The sequence below is a fragment of the Psittacula echo genome (genome assembly GCF_963264785.1).
Source record: "Psittacula echo genome assembly, chromosome: 2".
Classification (NCBI taxonomy): domain Eukaryota; kingdom Metazoa; phylum Chordata; class Aves; order Psittaciformes; family Psittacidae; genus Psittacula; species Psittacula echo.
In genome coordinates, this window is record NC_137737.1 from 122,372,900 (window position 1) to 122,393,313 (window position 20,414).

Genomic DNA, 20,414 nt, shown 5'->3' on the forward strand with positions numbered 1-20,414 from the left:
ATAAGGAATGTATTCCGAAAACACCCACACAACGGAGTCCAAAGGCACATTAACCCCAAGCTGTAGGAGGGAGATCCATCTTTGGCAAAAACGCAAAGCCAAAAGAGGCCAACTTGACAGCCACAAACTTATTTTAAAGTCCATTGGGTTAAAGAGAGCAGTGGAGCTACAATGTTCTACCCGGTTTATGCTCCTGAAGGCTTCCTTTAGAGCCTGCCCAAACTTTATTCTAGAACTAGAGAAGGGTATTCTTAGATCTGGGTTTTCCCATATCAAAACGGGGGAAAAAAGGTAGTTCTTTACCTGAGATAACACACCATGATATATCATGTTTGTGTCAATTCTGCCTTCATGTCAACAAACTAAAACAAATTGCATCAAAGATCAACATAAGCCATTTCATCAGAAGCCACAAAGGGTTCAGTTCTGTCAAGGCTTAAATCAAAACTGAAGATCAGATGTTCTGAAGATTTGTGAGCATGGCATGCATAAAGCCTGCATTCTAATTCAGTCAAAACTGATTAGACCTTTCAAGCAACCTCTTTCTACTCCTGTGTATATAACACTTATGGACACATTTGTATCCATCTTTCCTTGACAGAATGACAAGGTCATGGAAAACTAATGTTCCTCGAGGTTCTCCAAGTGGCTGTTACCACACTGATTTGGAATAATAGAAAATATTGAAACCTTTACTGACAGGAGTTCCAGCAGCCTTGGCAGAGGAGCATCATGTCAGAAAAAAAGTCCACCAGTGTGTTTGCAATTGTATATATTCAAGACATACCAGAGCTTCAAAATAAAAGGTAATATCTTTCAAAGAAAGAAATGCTTCCTCTTGGATCACTATGTAGATGCTACCCTGCAAACTGTTACTTCCCCATCTGCTACTGAGTCTTCATCGCAACATTCAGCCGATGTCAGCAGTCCCAGCTTAAGGACCATTACCCGTTCCTATGCATGAGGGAAGATGTTTTTCTGAGGATGTCAGAGATCTCTATGGGAAGCTACAGTTCCTCAACACCTTCCTTCTGGACAGAAGTGTGTGAGGAAATCACTACAAAGTAAGTAGAATTGTTTTCTTTCCTTTCTCTCTGTTTGAATAGAAAAAAGGTGATCAAACCCACACGATTTCTTTTCACACTTCATTCTTCCAGCTCCCCAAAGACAAACTCAATAGCAAGGATACATTGTAAACCTTTGATTGTTTCAGCGCTATTTGGACTGATGCATCCAAAACTAAAAAGAAGACCTGGGCAAACAAATTTCTGATAAGTAATTCAATCAGGTATAGAGAGCCAAATGCCATTTCTTCTGTGGGCTACACAATGCCAGAAGCCACAGTCCTTTCTCAGTGCTTGAGAGTCCATAATTAGCATAGCCCTACAGTAAGGACTATTACTTTACATTAAAAATTCCATCATTTGGGAATTAAAACTGCACATTATGTGAAGCATGGCCAAGATAAATCTTATTATTTTAAACAAATCTTTATAAGTATTGGCAAATGTAATAAAATTTCAAACATGAAGGCAAAAGGGAGATTTTTACATTTCAATTCCAGCATTGTAAAGGAAACTCTTTCATGCTGAAAATTCAAACTCAGCGTGTCAAGTAATTTCACTGTTACAGACTTGAATTACCTGCACTGGCCTGAGGGCATTATTCACTCTCTGAGAAAAATTGTACTTTAATATTGCTATGATTTTCCCAAGTAATTTTTATGCAGAAGCCAGGATGAATTTGAAACATCCATTTCAAGATTAAAGTGATGACATTTGGTGACTGCAGAGGACCATGTAATTGAGAATTGGGCTTAGGGATGTGCCCAAAATTAAACAGCAGAATGAGAAAACAGTACTAATAAAAGTACCGATGTTTTGCTTTCTTTGCTTCACTTCAGGGGTATGAATATTAAATAGGGTTATAAAATACAAACAAACCCTCACTTCAAAAATATTTAGAAGGATACACTATGTTGAATGCTTATGGTACATGGAAAGACCATGAAATTGTTGGTCACTGTCCCAGCCTATTTAATATTTCCTGTCACATGCAGGAATAAAGATAATCTTCCCACTCGGTTTTAATGGATCCATTTTTGGAAGCACTAAATTATCGATCTCTTTTAGGGGTTATCAGCTGCCCGATCATTTGTTAACTTCACATCAATATGGGTGCTGGGCCCAGAGCATGCTCTGAAAAGGATTAACTCCATAACAGTGTCTCACATGAACTAAGGAGTTCCATCATTGACTCAGATAGGGCAAAAAATTAATGTACAAATAGATGTGCTTACCCAAAAGTGTTTATCAAAAACTTCCCAGCAGCATGCTTCCAGGTGAAATTCTGAATTAATTAATTCTCTTGTGAGCATATAGCTTTGAAGAAATGTGCAGATAGAAACCCTGATACTTTTATATGAAAATATATCAGTAAAATAAAGAAGAGTATCCAGTGTCTTTATTATCTAAATAAAGTTTATGGTAGGATAGTAGATGAAAAGTTATACTATGTTAAAAAAGTAGTAGAACTTTAATTTAAAGAAAGCAAGTGAATAGATTCATTCTTTTCTTGAAGACTTCCTAGATCAGCTGTCTTACTTTTTATATCAAGGTGGAGACACTTCATTGTGAAATGAGCCATAATTTTAGCGTCTTGGCTCATTACTTTCAAGGTAATTAGTTGTCTTAGAATCACAGAAATGGTCAGGTTGGAAAAAGTTTTTAGGTTGATTCCAGCCACTAACCTAACACTGCCAAGTCCACCACTAAACCATGTGCCTAAGTGCCACGTCTACACATCTTTTAAATACCTCCATGGATGGGGACTCAATCACTTCCTTGGACTTTAACTCTCTCAAAATCTCATTACAAGGCTTTTAATTATAGTAAAACATTGGTTAACTAAGTATAATGAGGTTTAGGCATAAATGTTGAGCACTGAGGGAATGTATTTTGCAACTGTAGAGGCTAGGAGAACATGACATGGGAGGTTTTAATAACTGAAGCGTGGATGATGTGGGTTCACGTACGCATTAGCTTTTATGCATTGAATTCAATGTAATCCTTAAATTCTTGCTCTGTGAGCCAGTGAAGGCTGAAAATATCACTGATGACAAGAAGCAGCAACTACTACCATGAATGAAATATGAAATATTAGTCATGACAGAAGTTAATTAGTTTCCTCTTGCATCTGCACTGATTTTGCCCAAGATTCAGTCTTGTTGGGAAAGAATAGCATTGTAAAGCAGGGAGAAGGGATCCAAAAAAAAGCATCCTTTGAGAAGTAAAGGCCTCCTTCCAGAATTACTACCCTGTTTTTTAACACGCAACACGAGAAATATTCACCAATGACTGGTCTTCTGAAAAAAAAAAGGTAAGAAATCAACTACTGAACCTCAGTAACTGCAGAAATCTACCACATAACCTAAATATACTGTGCTGTTGCTCACTGCAGTAGGAGAAATTTAAAGCTACAGGAAGTAACTGTGATCTGTGCATGATCCACTGCCTACTGAAGACACTACAAATATTTCAGTTCAACAAATTGTATATTAGATTCCAGCCACTGAAGAACCTAACCATAACCAAATTATTCCAAGAACCAAACTATTATATCACAGGACAGAACAAAACAGTAGTGTCAAAATTTACGATTGTGACAATGTAACATTAGTTAAAATGAACTCAGTGTGTTTTCTCCTTTAGCTAAAGATCCCCTATGAAAATTATTTCAACGTTTTGATTTTTCTGCTAAGCTTTTACTTACCTGAATAAGATTAATTTTTGTTATTCTTCCTCTTCTGCTACTGAAATGCAGCCCTGATGATTCTATCACTAAGTGGCTGAGTTGGTCTGAAGTTATCTCCTAGGATTCCATCACAGCCCTCTAAAAGCTCAGCACCTTTAACATGTGTCCTCAGTCTACGAAATTCCTCTATCTGAAAGGCAGAAAAACAGGCATGAAAAAGCTGAGATACATTCTTCACTAATGACCAACGATCAAAATCAGCCACTTCCACAGCTTTGATACTTTGAGAGTTTGGGTACCACATGTTAAGGCCAACATACATCATTAATAACATTTAAAAATAGTCGTCAGCACTGTCAAAGCATTTAACAGAGAAAGTAAGAACTTTTATGCACATAGTTTGTCCACGTGCATAAACTTATCTTTTGCTTTTTCACAGCTTCTTTTGGGATCTATAACCTTCCTAGCCATTGTATATTACACTCTATGAATCAACTTCACAGTTGTGACATGAGAGTAATCATTCTGGTCTTCTTCAAAGAAGTGCATTTCATGAATAACTTGGCTGACTATAAATGGTTTTGAATTTCTTCCAGTGATTTATTTATTGCCTGAAACTGTTGCTTCATTTAAATAAAAATTATTTTCTAAACCAGAATTCTGAACAGATTCTCAGCTTTAGAGGAAGTCTGCTGAAATTTTATATAGAAAAGTATATTTTTTCCCATCAAAATGAAATACCCCTTCTGGTGATTCTGTAGATGTGGGTGCTAAGTGTACTTAGAAATCAAATACAAACAAAAAATCAATATAAAACATTTATATAGGTCCAAAACAAATACGTTTCTGCTTTAGATTTTTCTAAATGTGAAGGGAAGAATGTAAGCAGCTCTCATCTCCATCCCTGATACCAGCATCAAGCTCTGTGTGATAAAAAAAATTAAGAAAATCAATGCATATCTCAGCAATATTACACCTTATTGTTCAACACTGGTGTTTTATTTAAGAGAATTATATTTTAAATAAGCAGTTACAACTACTAAAAAAATTGTGGTTGGTTTTGCTTTGGCATATTGACGAGCTATGTTAGCTGGATACAGCAAACCTATCGGAAGGCTGACTTTCCTAGCCTGAGCCTTTGAACCTGTACTGACCCTGTGATGCCTCACTATCCAGCTCAGCTGTGACTTGAAACAAGCTGCACAGAAAGCAAAATGAAGCCTGAATTATTTAAGCATTTTATCATCTAAGAGATTATAGAGAGTTAATTTCTCCACGAAAAACACCCAATGAAGGATTACAGAGAGGATGCAAGTGTGATTCCAGGATTAAAAGAAATGAGGTACTAAATAGCAGTTAACGGCATTTTTATTCTTCTACTGCCTGCAGAGAATTCTTTCTCACTCCAACCTGGAAGACAACTGCCTTCATTGCTGTTTTCCACTCTACAGCAGAATTGATACAGACTTATTTACTTGATTTAGAGGCTAGCTCTGCTCTGCTTTATTTTCCTCAGAAAGCAGTGTGCTTGAAAATCGACACTCAGCTTCTCACAGCTGAGATATAAGACAACAGCTTAGACTCAAAAGATGAAAAGCAGAATGAACTGTAAAGCTCTTTGAAGGTTCTTTGAGAGCAGAATCTTGTTTTGGATGATTTCTGTTTGTTTGTTTAAAGCAAACTGAAAACAAACCCACTACAGGCTTGGAACTGAAAGTCTTCAGGAGTCAGGCACTGGTAAATCACTGAGAGGATTTTGTAAAGGTAGCCTCTTTTATCGTCTGAATCTGTTCTCGAAAATCTGAAATACTTGCAGTTTAGGAAGGAACATTTTACAAGAATGTGGCTTTTGTTTGATCTATTGAGAATGAGACTTCAAACAAACACAGATGAAGGAGAAGGAAGAGCAGACTCTCTGCAAAGCTGGTATTTATGAGCTGTCTCCCACCTTAACTACAAATGTTCTGCCCCAGTCCCCACAGTAAAATCTTTCTCCTGGAGGTACTCCTCACAAAGCAGCTTCCAGTTTCTTCAGTCAGTAAAGTAGGACTGACCTGATCCCCATGCCTGCTCTTTAGCCTTCAGGGAAGTAAAGAATTGTAGCCCTCCTCCAAAGGGGAATTGCCTCTGAGATCATCAGCCTCCTTGTTTAGTCCTTCATATCATGGTTCAGAGACCCTCTATACACACTGGTGGTCTACTTCACTCTTGAGAAGTAGTTCTGTCAGAAAAGGACACCAGCTGTGCTGACACTACTTCCCCTGTTAAATTTCCACATGAGAAGGCAATACGTGTGCTGCACACATCCTGCTTAACGTCATATAGAACCGCTTACTTTCTCCTCCCAACCCCTCACAAGTCAATGCTGCGAAGTACACCTTGTAGGACTGCCAAGGAAACAGATATTTTAGAGGCACATGGCAAAGTATTCACATACTTTCAACAGGAATAGCCATTTAAAAAAGCTTTTCTCATTCCCAGAAGACACTGAGGATGACTTAGGCCTGTTCACACTGAAATTCAGGAACAAATTCTAACCAGTGAAGAGTAAAGCCACAAGGTGAACAGTCACTATCAGTTTATATTTTGAAGAATCTTGCAAGAATGTTTTTACCACTTCCCTTTATTCACATCATGAACACTGCTTTTTTTTTGCTTCCTTAAATATTTGCTGTAGAATAGAACACACAAAACAAAGAGTTTGCATGTTTTCCACAGACATTTCTTCTATATGAGGAATAGAAGCATTATCCTTTTGCCTGAATACCATGAACCTGTCAGAGCACTTTATTTCACAGACTACAAAAATTTTACACAATTCCCACTCCAGCACCATATGCTAGTTACTATTTCTGTGCTTCGGGAGGTCTTGGTTTTGAATGAGGTACACAAAAGGACTAGAGACCTTGCCATTCAATACAAAGCCAGTTAACTCTGACAATGAGTACAGCAGAATGACAGCTCCATGCTGCATCATTGTTTAAAATCCCTATTCTGAGTGGCTTAGACAATGTACTTGTTCTGGGCTTCAGTGAACCACAAAGCACATTATTCACAAATGTCCAGTTTTCTTAAAAATATAGTGGAGAGAAGCACAAGCAACTCTTTTTCAATTATTTTCTGCTCTTTACTGGCCTAACAGAAATGAGTTTTCTATTTTCTCCCATTGCATTTCAGCAATGTACAGGCATGGGTGACGTGTCTCACAAAAGCAGTCAACACAGTTCTTTCTGGGGTGTATATTTCAACATAAGACACATGAGGATGATAAAAAACCCCACAAAAGGTGAGCAGGAATATGCTAAAAGAGCACTGCAGGGTGCAGCTTCCCAGACAAGCTCCTTTCCACTGAGATCAGTAATAAAACTCCCAGAACCAGATTTGCAAAGCCCTTATTCTCCAAGGGAGAAGAGTTGCCTGCACACTTTATTCAGACCTCATAGAAAGACCCGTGAAGGAAACAGCTCTCTGATGGAAGTGAAGCCAGTGACTTCCAATGAGCAGACAGCACTGGACTCCAGCAAAGTACATCCTAACTGTAGTCCTGGTTTGCTCTTTTGCTATTCATATAATGAACACAATCAGATGCCAGCTGCTGAAGTGAGGTGCACATAGAGATGAATCTCCTTTCACTTAACATTGACTTGGGTCAGTGGCAAATCAGCTCATCAGTTGAACTTTACTATCTATAAATGTCTTCAGAAGAAACAGAAAAAGGTTCTCTACTTTGCAATGGTCAGCCTATTATGCCTATGCTAAAATAGTTACTTCTTCATTGTTTCAAAATAAGCAAATGTGAAAATATACAGATGTAACCATGAACTAGAATTGCAATTTTCTTCTTTTTTTTCACTTATGACCTACAGTTTGCTAAGCTAACCAATATTACTGTGTTAATTACAGAAAAAGAGAATATGAATGAGTATCTTGTCTCCAATATATTAACAAGCTTCATCAGAGGAAGGCAATAAAACCTATTGCATATCAGACTGTGTTGCTCTTTACTGTTTCTTGTTATTGACACTCAGAAATTGATTATTTTATGGCCTGAAAAATGAAAGTAGAAAGCCACGAATTTGTCTCTTATTGGCTATAACCACAGATGCTACTAGTATTTATATAAATGGCTTGAAGTTTCATAAGCTGTGCTCATTAATATCCCACAGAAGAAAGTTCTACAAGTTAATGACACATGTAAAATAGTATATTTAAATCCATTAGAAATGCATTTGTGCTGAAATCTATGCTTTACCACTACAAGCAGGATTAATAAAATTAAATGCCTTTACCAGACTGCCATGGATGATTCAGAATGTTATACGCCATACTACATCTCTCATTTTCCATAGACAAAAGCCCTTACATTTCCGACCTCTCCTTAAACTGAATCTCTCATAGGCACTCTTGCCCACATGCACAAAAGAGGCCCGATACTTAACCGAAGCCAAAATGCTAATTACAAGTTAAAATCTTGGATGTCTCGGCTATAGCAAATTATCCTGGCACACTAAAAATCTTATTTTGGGCATCATGGAGAACTCTCAGTCCCTTTTCTGAATCCCAGAATCACCATCTCTCACTTATTTGTTCACATATTTATTTTCAATTGACATCTGAAAGCAGTATCTGATACAAGTAAAATTTTTATCCCATCTTGGCAAAAGTCCCTCATGTGCTTACTAAGTCGTCTCTGCACAACCTTAATTTTAATGCTGCTGCATTCGTAATTATCAGTGAGGATTTTTTTTTCCTAAGTGATGCTGATCTACAACAAGTTCAAAGCATTGTGGATCATATTGGAATAAGCCCATTCCAGTCTCTCACTCTGCTCCAGTGCCACATCTCACCTGCATACATGCCTGTCCGTGGCAGGGAAAAAGCCCCTCCATGACTTGTGCACTCTCTGTCACTGCAATGCTTTTGCTGGATTTGGTTTATAACAATTTAAAACAGTAAAACACAAAACAGCTACCCCTCACCTAAAGAACGCCATGGTTATGAGTCACAATCTTTTCCTCAGGCATAATATTATCTTCCGGAGACTCAGCCCCTTCACACTATGCCCCAACACCTTGTTTTCTTGTGGTAAATCAGTACATAAGAATGTTAACTAAACTCACATTTCTCTGCTTAATTCCTCTTTTATTCACCCTCTCACCATAGAATCACAGAATCATAAAATCATAGAATGGTTTGGATTGGAAAGGACCTTAAGACCACCTAGTTCCAACCCCACTGCCATGGGCAGGAACACCTCACCCTAGACTATGTCGCTCAAGGCTCTGTTCAACCTGGCCTTCCATCTCCCACCATATGGCTTCGACTGTGCCCTCCTCTGTTCATCGACTGGATTAAAAGGGAATAGAGACTACAAATTCTGCAAGTAGCATGAAATCAAATATCATACAATGTCAATGTAATAGCTATGGTCTTTATAATTCTGATCAAATACTTTTATTTATCCATATAATACCTGGACAATTAGCTGCCAAGTTACAAAATGCAGTGTCTTTTAAAGTTATTCTGAATCTAATAATGCCAACAGAGTTATGTTTCCTCTTTACTCAATAGTAAGCAGCCAAAAGACTTACCCCCTTTCACAAGCAAATAAATACCAGATTCATGATGGGATACATTTAAGTTGCAGCTACCATACAAATAAGCTTACTGGGAGCTATTGCTTTTATCATATGATTAGAACTAGGATTCAGTTTTTATTGAAAAGAAACACTGCAAAATTGTGAAAATATTGTGCTGGGATTACTAGAAAAAAAATTAAAGATGAAATACTGTAAATCTGAATTTATCACCTTTAATACTTTTTCCCTTATGTTTGCACATGCTTCAGAGCAGGGAACGAAAATTAAGACATTCACCTTCAGGGATTCTCAATAGTTTCACTTAAATTAAACCCAGGTTTCTCCAACAGGGATTCACAGAATGTGGGAGAATATTCATCAGAAGTTTTCATTGTTTTTCGGGGATTATTTGCAGACAGTTTTGAAATGTTTTCTACAGAAAGCCTTACATGACTGTTAGATAAAATTTATAAAAAACCCCAATTTTAAAATACATACATGTAAAATCAAACTTAAATAAGCAGTTTCCATTTGACATATATTACAAAACAGAATTAAAAAAGCAAGATAAGTTAAATATAGTTCAGTGCAATATAGCTAGCCTGTACTACGTTAACATTTTTCATTCTTCAGGACATAGTGTCTCCCTGTGACTTTTTGTTCTTCTAACATCAAAAAGCAGTGATATTTGAAAGCTTACAATTACAAAGAATTGAATTTCTCTTACCCATTGACTTCTTTCTTTTTCTTTCACTTAAATAAAGAATTATTTTAAATGCAGATGATAAATGATAAGGTTTTTCATCTCTGACCTTTGCATTGCTTTCAGTGACTCAAAAGGCTTAACCTTTATTTGAAAAGCCATGTACTGATCTAATGGGATCTTCAAGGAGAACAGATACAATGTCCTGATATATATATTTGCACGCTATAACCTTTAGCTCATAACCATACTCCAAGGTCACTTTAAGCACAGCTGTTACCTGCACTTGGGACACAGTCAAAGGATAGCGGAATAATATCCAGGTAACACCTTCACTGCAGGGTGGAATAGTTAGAGAGCCCTCATACACCCAGTAGTCACGCAGAAGAGGATCTGAAATTAAAAGAAATGTGGAATTTTAATGACATTAAGGAACATCAGTCTGCTTTTCAATTATGACACCTTATGACAGCCACGAGCTTGCTCATGTGATGAAGTTAGTGCACAGTAAGCTACAGTGTGAATTTATAACCTGCCAAGCGCTGCCCACTACTTAGTTCATGTCTTCTGGTCATTATATTGCAGTAACTTCCCCCTGCAGATGAGCATTTTAAAGATGAAAATGCCACTTTATAGATGTGAAAAATAATGCACACAATTCATTAAACTAACACAGTAAATAAATAATGTGGTGATAAAGAACTCCTCTTAGTGACAAAACTACAAGACACATCTCATTTTGAAGGCAGAGCGGCTGTGGTGATCGAATTTTCACTGACTTCCCCATTTAGGACATGTCTCAAGGATGATTTTATTTAATTTTTTATGAAAATTCAATGAAAACAGCTCAAGCCAAACTTTTCAATTCACAATTCTGGTGACATTTTTCAAGATGCACTGGAGCCTCCTAGCTTTGGAAAAGTGAGTTGAATTTCATAGGGGGAAAAATCAAGGTTTCTTTAAGAATAAATTTATTTTAGTAAGTTTATAAGCTTATCAATAGGTTTATAAAGAACTGTTGTCTCTCAAGACAATGTGCAATGGTTTGTCCAAGCACAGTTTTAACTCTAAAGACAACACAACATACAACAGTTTGATGTTAATTATTTTAACCCTAATTCCTCAAAGATTTCAGTCACACTGCACTTTGCAAGACTACACAGTGCTTTCCTTTGCTGCTGTAGGCCATACTCACAAATCACTTCCTGACACAGCTTAAGATGTATGGAGAGGAAACTGCCTGACTGTAAAAGAAAGGACAAGAAAACCTAGAGAGCAACTGGAAACAAAGGGTGGTTAATCATGCCATGGAGAGCTAGGGGGAAGATTGTCACTGGCTTGACAAGGACAGAATGTGAGATTGAAAACAAATAAACTTGCTTGGATGGCCTAACCTGTTACTGCCATTTCACTACTAGCTCAGAGGAGTATCAGTAGAATTAAATCTTGCCAATGAAGCCTGCGATTGTCAGTGAATGAATTTTGTTTTCTTGGAGTAATGTTCTTTCTCAGTTACAGAATTACATAGCAAATCCATTGAAAGCAAGTTGCATCATCAAACACTCAGGACTTAAGAACTGCAAGAATTAATTCAGCCCATCCTGTGCATGCACTGTGACACCGCCTTGTTACATGATCACATATGTCTTTTCAAGAGAACCTTTCATCATTTACTTGGATGGATTATTTTGTTTTGAAAACCCTCTAGTAACATTTGGATTTCTCAGCACAGTATCACAGAATCATAGAATAGTTAGGGTTGGAAAGGACCTTAAGATCATCTAGTTCCAACCCCCCTGCCATGGGCAGGGACACCTCCCACTAAACCATGTCACCTAATACACAGTCCTTAGTCTTCCTTTTTCCCATGCTATTCGAATACTGCTTGTTAGAAGGATCACATCTTGTCATTTTTTGTATTTCTAATGCACTCATTTCTTCAGTGTCTGAGTGCTTCCCAAACATGACTTCATTTATCCTTCCAACACCCCACTGTGTGAGGAAAGACAGATTACCCCCACACTTTAAAGATGGGGAACTGAGCACAGAGAAGTTAATGTCAAATGCATCTATTCATTTGAGGTGTTCAGTATGAGATGCTTAGAACCTGATTTCTCAAGAGTAATGAACTTTCTATAGCACTTAATACAGTCAGAGCACTGCTCCCATTGACTTCAGTTGGAGGCGTAAGCACTCAGCACTTCTGCAAATCAGACCCCATGATCTCAAGTCGGGCACCTAGAAAATGAGGAACACATAGTTAGAGATGATTTATGAAAATTTTGGTTTAGGTGACTCAATCAGCATCAAACAGGAACTGTGAGGCAGGGGTCCTGTAAAAAATAACTTATGGTCATGCAATTAAAAGATATTTTATAATGTATATGCACAAAGGGGCACAGGCAGCCTTAATTCCTGCAATTCCTAATTGCTGAGCACTTCACTTTGCAACTTAAATAGCATTCTTTTGATATACATAATTGATACAGTTTCATGTAGACCTGGAGTACTTTGAAAACTAAAGAACCTGCTACTACGGTGCAGAATTTAGCTCACAAAGATTCCTTGCAGAAACATCCATCTTGTAGAAATGTTTTTTTTTTAATCATGTTTTTTTCAAGACAAGGTAGTGTAATAGTAGTAGACAAGTAGTAGAGGTAGTGGTTGTTTCTTACTATTACTCCTTTACTTTTAGCTATTTGAATTTGCCTCCCATTGTCACTACTCCTTGTATGCTACACAACTGTCACTGCATCATGCACTGCCTTTTGATGCTGCCAAAAGGCTACCTTGGTAAATGGGTAACCTTACGCTTCCTATTCTGTGCCAAACTAGGGAAAGCAATACACACAGCTCCACCTTTAGATGGGATGAGAAATCATCAAGAAAATTAGCCACAGTATTGCCAGAAGTGCATGGACTGCAGTATCACATCCCACTCACAGATGCAGATGTATCATAAATTTCAAAGGGACTTCATCCCTATGCCTGTTAGCACTACTAGGTGCAAAATGCATTACCACCTTATGGGACACACTCTCAGGCTTGCAGTTAGACTGTGCTTTAGCTCAAGATTGTCTCAGCCTCTGCAATCAGCTACTAATCCACATACACAAAAGTAAGCAAAGACACCTACCTGGCAATAAAGAGTTGGGATTAAAACAGGGTATTGTTTTGGACTTTCCCTGAAAAAGTGAATACAAATAAATCTCATATCTAGTTTCTATTAAAATAATGATGAACGGAGAGGTAAAATACACTGTGTGCTCTTATAATATTAAGACTTGAATTCCTGTGCAAAGTAACCTCATTACTAGCCCCCATTTAATCATCATTGCATTTGTCCTTGCAGCTACACAAACACATTTTTTATTCTATTTTATTCTTTAGTTTTACAGTTATCCCAGCAATATGTTAACTTTCTGCCTTTAGTACCTGAGCTCTTCCCAGGTCCCAGCCTTGAAATTCTCTGCATGAAACTCAGGAGTTCCATACAAACTGAGTTTAAAATCCAAGGGCCAAAGTGAGCTTTGCCTTGACCAATGTGGATGACACTTAATAAGATAAAGCTGGTTCCACATATTTAATGCAAGAAAATTTTATGTATGCCAAAAGTACATTTGATGCTGACCCTCTGAAAATTGTTATTATAACACACTCACAATGACGAGGCCTTTCATGACCTTCCTCTACTTGGCTGACATTTCAGTAATGAAACTATGGAGTTCTAAACACTAACTGTTTTCCCTGACATCTTCATAAACAATGAGTTTGTAATCTTAAGCATCATGACTAAAGTTTACCATATATTATTTGACTGACAGATTTTCAATTCCATTCTAATAACAGCTTCTAATTTTTATACACTTCAGCATCCACTGAGGTGAATGGCTAATGTCTCCAGACCAATATAAAACATCTCATTAATACATCTCAAAGTCCTTTAAAATCAAAGGTAAGTATGATTATTTCTATGTCACGGACAGAGACATGAAGCAGAGAGATGGAAGTAACTTGCCCAAGGTCATTTAAGACAGCATCAACATTCTGGAAAGCACTCATATCTCCTCAGTCCTGCAAGGTTTATTATCTGTCCTTCAGGAGCCCCACACACACTCCACCCGACAAGACGGCATTGTGTTTGCTGATTTCCCACTGCAAGTTAATATGGGTGCTCAGTTCATCTATTCTTTTCCTCCAGATAGGTTTGGAGATACTGCTGCTGGTGTTCGCTAAGCATGTTGCAGTGCTTACATTCACACTGACTCCATGAAAATCACTGAAAAGGTACTATTTGCAATCAGTTACTGGTATAGGAGATCAAATTTTTCTGGCCACCAGAAAAGGAAGCAACTACAAAGACTGTATATTATCTGAATACTGTAAAACGCTGAGGTTCTGATGCAGGCCACCAAATTGTGTTTTTCACACACGGCTTTATTACAAACACATCTGAAACCCGTCTCTTAGCTTCACACAGACTTACTTTCTTTCTACCTGGTCAGTGAAGGAAGCATTTCTTCAGACAATGCCTTACCTTGTACTGGATGTCCTGGAGAATTTCAGTTACAGCCTTTAGGCCTACATGCTCTTTTCCTATCTGAAATGCAGCAAGCAGAGATGAGTTTCAGTATTTTGCTATTTCAAAAACTCTAAGGAAAGACAGAGGTCAGTCAGAACACTAAGTTCTGTAGTTGGTTTTAGTCAAACTACACAGCATTGTGTTAACCAAATACGCTGATACATGGCAACTCCAAACAATTAAACCACTGTAAAGCCACCGGTCAAAAGGAAATGAGGTAAATAACTTTAAAGCAGAAACTCACAGAACAAGAGACAGAGTCACAGTTAAGACTGGCAAGTTTTGACTAACCCTGTTTTGCAGCATATAGTGCACGTGGAGTCAAAACCATGCAGCATTGTGGCATATAAATGCCAATGATACAGTTTGTCCTTACCAGTTTTTGTCTGAGAAGTACACAGAAAGGAACAGAGTGAACATGACAGACACTTTTCGAATTTGTCCCCACAGTGTTGCAAATCTGGCCCAAGGTGAAGCTTGGGGGAATTCTTTCCTGCCTGCAGAGTGCAGAATGGCAGATCCCCTCCCTCATGGCACCTCTGGGATCCTGCCAGTGACCCTGGCAGCCTACAGCACTGCCTTTACCAAATGCACCGAAGATGGGGTTTTCAAAAGAAACCCACTGTTGAAATAAGAGATTCTTATTTTCCACGTATGTTGTTCACTCTGCACGGTGATTTCAGATGCTTCTAAATTGCCCATTCTAGGATCCTGGCTTTTACATTCAGAACAACATTGCCAAAATAGGAAGACAGAGGACAGCCTTCCACTTGATTTCTTTTCCAACACATACACATTTGAGGTGAGGAATGAAGTGGGCAAGAGTTGCAAGTAGGAAAGCTAGACCCTGAAAATTTTGTTTGCCTTTTGTTTCTTTTGGAATAGAACGGCACAGTAGTCACTGGAAGGAAACAACCGAATGTCAAACAAAAGGTACTTTGTTATTTCTTGGAATTTAAGAAGATTTTCTTTTGTTTCAGAATGGAATTTCAATTTTAAACCTTCCATGTGCATAACAGATACAGAAATCACTTCAAAGACACTGTTTCTAAATTAAGAATCACCAAGGGTTACATTTAAATGACACCTTCATCAGTGAAAATATTTTCACTGAACTTAAAATGATGTCTTTGATGCAAAACTACAACATTTCCATGCCTTTGAAACAGAAGAAATGTTCACCGAATTTCCTCTCCCTACTCCTTTAATAAGCAGCATAAATGCTGTTATTTCTTGGTCAGTTGTAATTATATGATGCCTTTCTTGGCTAATGAAAAAGCCCTTTGGAATACTTACAAACTCTGATGAAGGTGAGAGACCGGAAATGGAAAATGTATCATTGAAGTTTCAGATTTATTTAAGGACTTATATATAACTTTCTAACTAACTCGAAGGTTATCTCTACTGGAATTAGAAAGTGACTTACATATGCAATTATTACACAGCCCTCCAGATACAAAACTGAAGACTTTCTAACTTTCATTTTTAGCAGTTCTGAGTGTTGGAGCTGCAACCAATGTACCTTTAAATTCAAACAGAGGTAAAGCTCAAAGGCACTCATAAACTCGTTATGAAATACAACAAATTAATAATATGACTGTGAAAGAAAATCCATTTGATCTAAGCATGAACTCTAAACCTCTTCCTCCAAACCCATTTAAATAAAACAGTTTGCCATTTTTCATGAGGAGGATGGTGTCTGAGGCTAAAACTGAAAATCTTCTTTATAGTGTACATCCCTTGAAACACTTTCAATAGCAAATAGACAATGCGGCTAACTTCCCAGCTTGCATTACACCTTCTCCCCAGGAAGCTCTAAGCCTCCTTTGTCGCAGGCTTTTTCTTGGGGTCTGTAGCAAGTCGTGCTATATTATCAGCCTGGCATCTCTGAAAAAGTGATGTCATCCCACCTCACATGCATTCTGTGTGAAGAAACACATTTGTCCCTATGTTCAGAAAAGCACAAGCCTACTATCGATTTTCAGCTGTGCCAATGGGTTAGGCTTTTTCTTCCTCTTTCCTCGCCTTGTCTCTATAGTTCCTCAACCCTCAAACAGCAGACCTGGCCAGGAATGGAGAACAACACATCACAGCTATAGTGAAGCATTTGTGCCTCTTGACAACCCTCATTCTGTCCTCAGAGGAACGGAGACTGGATATCTGCTTACAGCCAGAGTCACAGAGAGATGGCCAATTATGCATCATCCCTTTTTTAACTAACATACTCCCAGCATCCCATTTAAACAAGGATTACTTGCTTAATTCACAATGGAATTTCAGTACACATACACAGAAGACATGACTGAGAAGTATATTTCAAATAGAATTATCAGCAGTAATACATTGTTTTATTTTATGAAATCATTAAAAATGAAAGAAAATGGAAAGGAACTCATTCTCTTCAGATAGTCCAACACACGAAACTTACCTGCACAAACAAAGCAATAATAGCTATACCGTGCTTCTTCCCTACTGCCTCATCAATGCTGCTGTACAGTGTGGAGTTCCAGTGCATCAGATGAAGCTAAAACAAAGCAGTGCAAAGAGATTGATAGAGAAATATGTTTAGTAATAAAAAAACCGCCAGCAGTTAACAACAATTAACAAAGACTCAGTGTCTGTGTGTGCATGCTTGAGTATACATATGTGTATGCCTATGGCTGTGCATGTATATGTAAGTGGATTCTATTATAAACATGAGGAATCCCAACGAAAAAAAAAGGTCAGCTGCAGAAAAAGTGATGTTACCAAATGTCTACAACAAAGGGTAACTATACTAATGATGTTAATGGTGATTTACCAAGTTCCTTACTTTGAGTACTGAAATAATGTCAGCTGATAAAACCCATCAATTTTACCTCTCAGCCAGCCAGCACTCTTCCAAGGCAGGAGTATAATTATGGACATAGGCTGTCCAAACACACATTTGACTGTGTACTGTTTTAATGTCACTTGTCTCACATTATCAACTCCCAAGATGAGTCACCCAAATGTCAGTAGTAAGAGTAGGAGAAGTGATTTCAGGAAAGGTTAAACATACAGAAAGTCAAGCAGAGAAAAATGGCTGGAGGACCACCTTAGAGACAGCAGTGAAAGACAGCCAAAGAATAAAGTATGAGCCCTCAACCGCCTTCTCCCACATGGTAGCAGGGCCTGTAGGACGTAATGCATAAACGCAAGTCAGGCAGCAGACACAGGATAGTAAACATGAAGTCTCTTCTGGTGAGATGTCACAGCATGATTTAGGAAGTGGTGTTCGAGAATAGTGCTGGAAGACAGAACAATTGGAAAGAGAAGTTGAAAAGAAGAAGAAAGGCAGAAAAGAAGGCAGGCGGAAGGAAGGAAGGCAGGAAGGAAGGAAGGGACGGAGGGAGGGAGGGAGGGAAGGAGAGAAAGAGGGAAAGAGAGAGAGAGAGAGAGGGAGGGAGGGCAGTATCTACTGTACTGAGAAGTAATATGCATTTCAAATACGAGATTTTCCAGCGCTAATGCTAAAATGCAATCTCTGTGGCTGGGTCTGATAACATTGCAAAGCTTCAACATCCTAAGCACAGCTGCTTTGAAGTTTATCTGCCAACAACTTTTGCACATTTCAGATAGATAGAACAGCTAAAAAAATACAAACTCTTAGATTTAATTCCTGTTGTAAAATCGTGATCAATGCTTTGCTCAGTCATGTGTCTAAGAAGTTAAAATGTCACACTGTTATCTAACATTTTTTCCACCTTCAGCAAAATTAGTTTTTAAAACAGATAGTGTGCCTTCCCATTTTGTGTTTCGTTTCTGCACAGTTACAGCCTCTGTGAAATGCTTATTGACCCTCAGACATCAGGAGTTTAGTCAGGCATCTCAGCATTTCAGAAGACCAGTTCCTCAAGCAATCACTCTCCCTTTATTTAATCTCTGATGAGAATTTTGGGCACTCCTCTTGATGACTGTCATTTCAAAATTCAATACAAAATTTTAAATTATCATACTGTAAATTGAATTCAATTCCAAATTATCACACAAATAAATCCATTCCTGCTGATCAAAGGCATCTGCTGTGCTAAAAACATGAAACATCTTTCTTAAAAAATATCATAATCCCTTTGCACACTAATACAAATGTACTTGCCCACAGCTACAAAACTTCTAGACATACAAATGCTCCGTTAGAACTAAGCTATCTGTTGCCCATGGATTTACTTGGTGCCGTGTACTTTATCAGCTATAAAGAGCTTTGCTACACATTTGATTTGCCTTTGGCTTTTAAAGGAACACAACCGCAGATCAAATAATGAGGCTTCAGTCTCTCAGGCTCATGTCAGCAGACACAGAACTACCACCACCAGAGGAGACAGCGCCGGAGCACTGCATTTTCCCGAAGACTAGCCTGGCGTTTCCATCAGCTATCCACTAGAGGGGGCTCAGGGAGCCCCACAGTTCTCACCTAAACCCTGCCGTTAAGGAGCAAACACGAAAGGATAGGGCGACTCGTAGTCGGGATGGCAATGCCCTTGGTGCAGCGAGAACAGCGCAGCACGGCACTGCGACGCGGTTGGTTGGACACGTCAAAGCAAGCTTGTCCTTTGGTAGCTGGAACAATAGCGCTGAGGGCGATCGCCAAATGTAAAGAGACCATGACTTTGACTGTGTCAACAGGCGGGTCTTGGCTAAAGCTGCCGTGTTACACTCCTTTGCAGGTGAAGTCTAATCTGACGTTTGTCAGCATTCTGACAACACTGGGGGTTTTTTTTCTGAAGCTTTTAAAGCAAAATGCTGAGCCCCATCAAGAGAAAAATGAGCAAGAGCTTCTGACCATACCAGCAATGACTACAGTTCATCCAGAAACAGAATGCTGTCCCGTCTTAGGCAGCAGGCTCATGAGGACAGACTTTCCTATGACAAGGCTATACAGCAGCTAGAAAAATGATACCAAAACCTCTGTGTAATACTATAAAACATGAAGAGGTCTAGAATTAGTCTGTGCAGCAGCATAAGTAGCCTGACAGGAAGACATGCTGCAAAATATACTGAGCTGATGCTTAAAGGGGGGGGTGGGGGCACAGTGCAAAAAGCCCTGTGGCTGGAACTGCCTTCCAAGGAACATACCTACTGGCCAGCACCTCCTCCCACATCTCCAGCGGACATGAGGAGAGTAAGTTAAGTATTAGCTATGCATTTTAAGAATCTACTTAGGGCTCTGAATCCCCTCCAGGCCTCCTTCCCTTCTACCAGTTCAATAGAGGTCAGGATGGTCTACCCAGCATGACACAAAGACAAAAAAGGGATGTACTTAAGGCTACTGTAGACACCCCTAAACTAATTTCAGGTTTAGTAACCAACATTACTAAATGTATCAACATGAAAAAAAGTACTGAAAAAAGGTACTGAAATAGGCAGTCAGCACTTTCTGGTCCCATGGTTTCTGTAACTTTGAGGTTCTCCTCAAGGATGCTTAAAATACATAGTAGGCTCTTTGGTACAAGTATCATCATTTTGTATTGGGTTGCTAAAGCTCAAGGTAGAACAGACTTCTGGTCTGTGTTTAAGATGTCACTTTGCTACTTCCTTGGAGGTGGCAATAATTACAGTGGAATATGATCTATTTTTTACACAGCAGATTGTAAATTTGCTGCCATAAGCACTGTAGTCCCAAACAGTATCAGCAGCTTCATAAACGCATTAGGCAAGCTATGGACAAGTCCAAAACCAGACACTACAGAGAACAGCTGAGGTGCTGCCTCTAGCACTCCTAGTTCTATGATGGTAGATGACTAGGGAGTACAACAAAAAGTTGTCAGGCTCATGCCCT

At 38.6% G+C, this 20,414-nt stretch overlaps 1 protein-coding gene across 1 annotated transcript in view; it reads right to left on the minus strand.

Moving 5' to 3' along the window:
• Positions 1-3,808: 3,808 nt before the first annotated feature.
• Positions 3,809-20,414, minus strand: part of CA8 (carbonic anhydrase 8) — a gene marked incomplete at both ends in the record, with an annotated part of 39,431 nt that continues 22,825 nt past the window's right edge. Inside the window, 5 exons of the mRNA XM_080611068.1 lie at positions 3,809-3,943; positions 10,316-10,428; positions 13,172-13,220; positions 14,573-14,635; positions 17,046-17,141. Of these exons, the coding sequence (XP_080467194.1) occupies positions 3,809-3,943; positions 10,316-10,428; positions 13,172-13,220; positions 14,573-14,635; positions 17,046-17,141 (456 nt within the window). The remainder of the gene's footprint in view (positions 3,944-10,315; positions 10,429-13,171; positions 13,221-14,572; positions 14,636-17,045; positions 17,142-20,414) is intronic.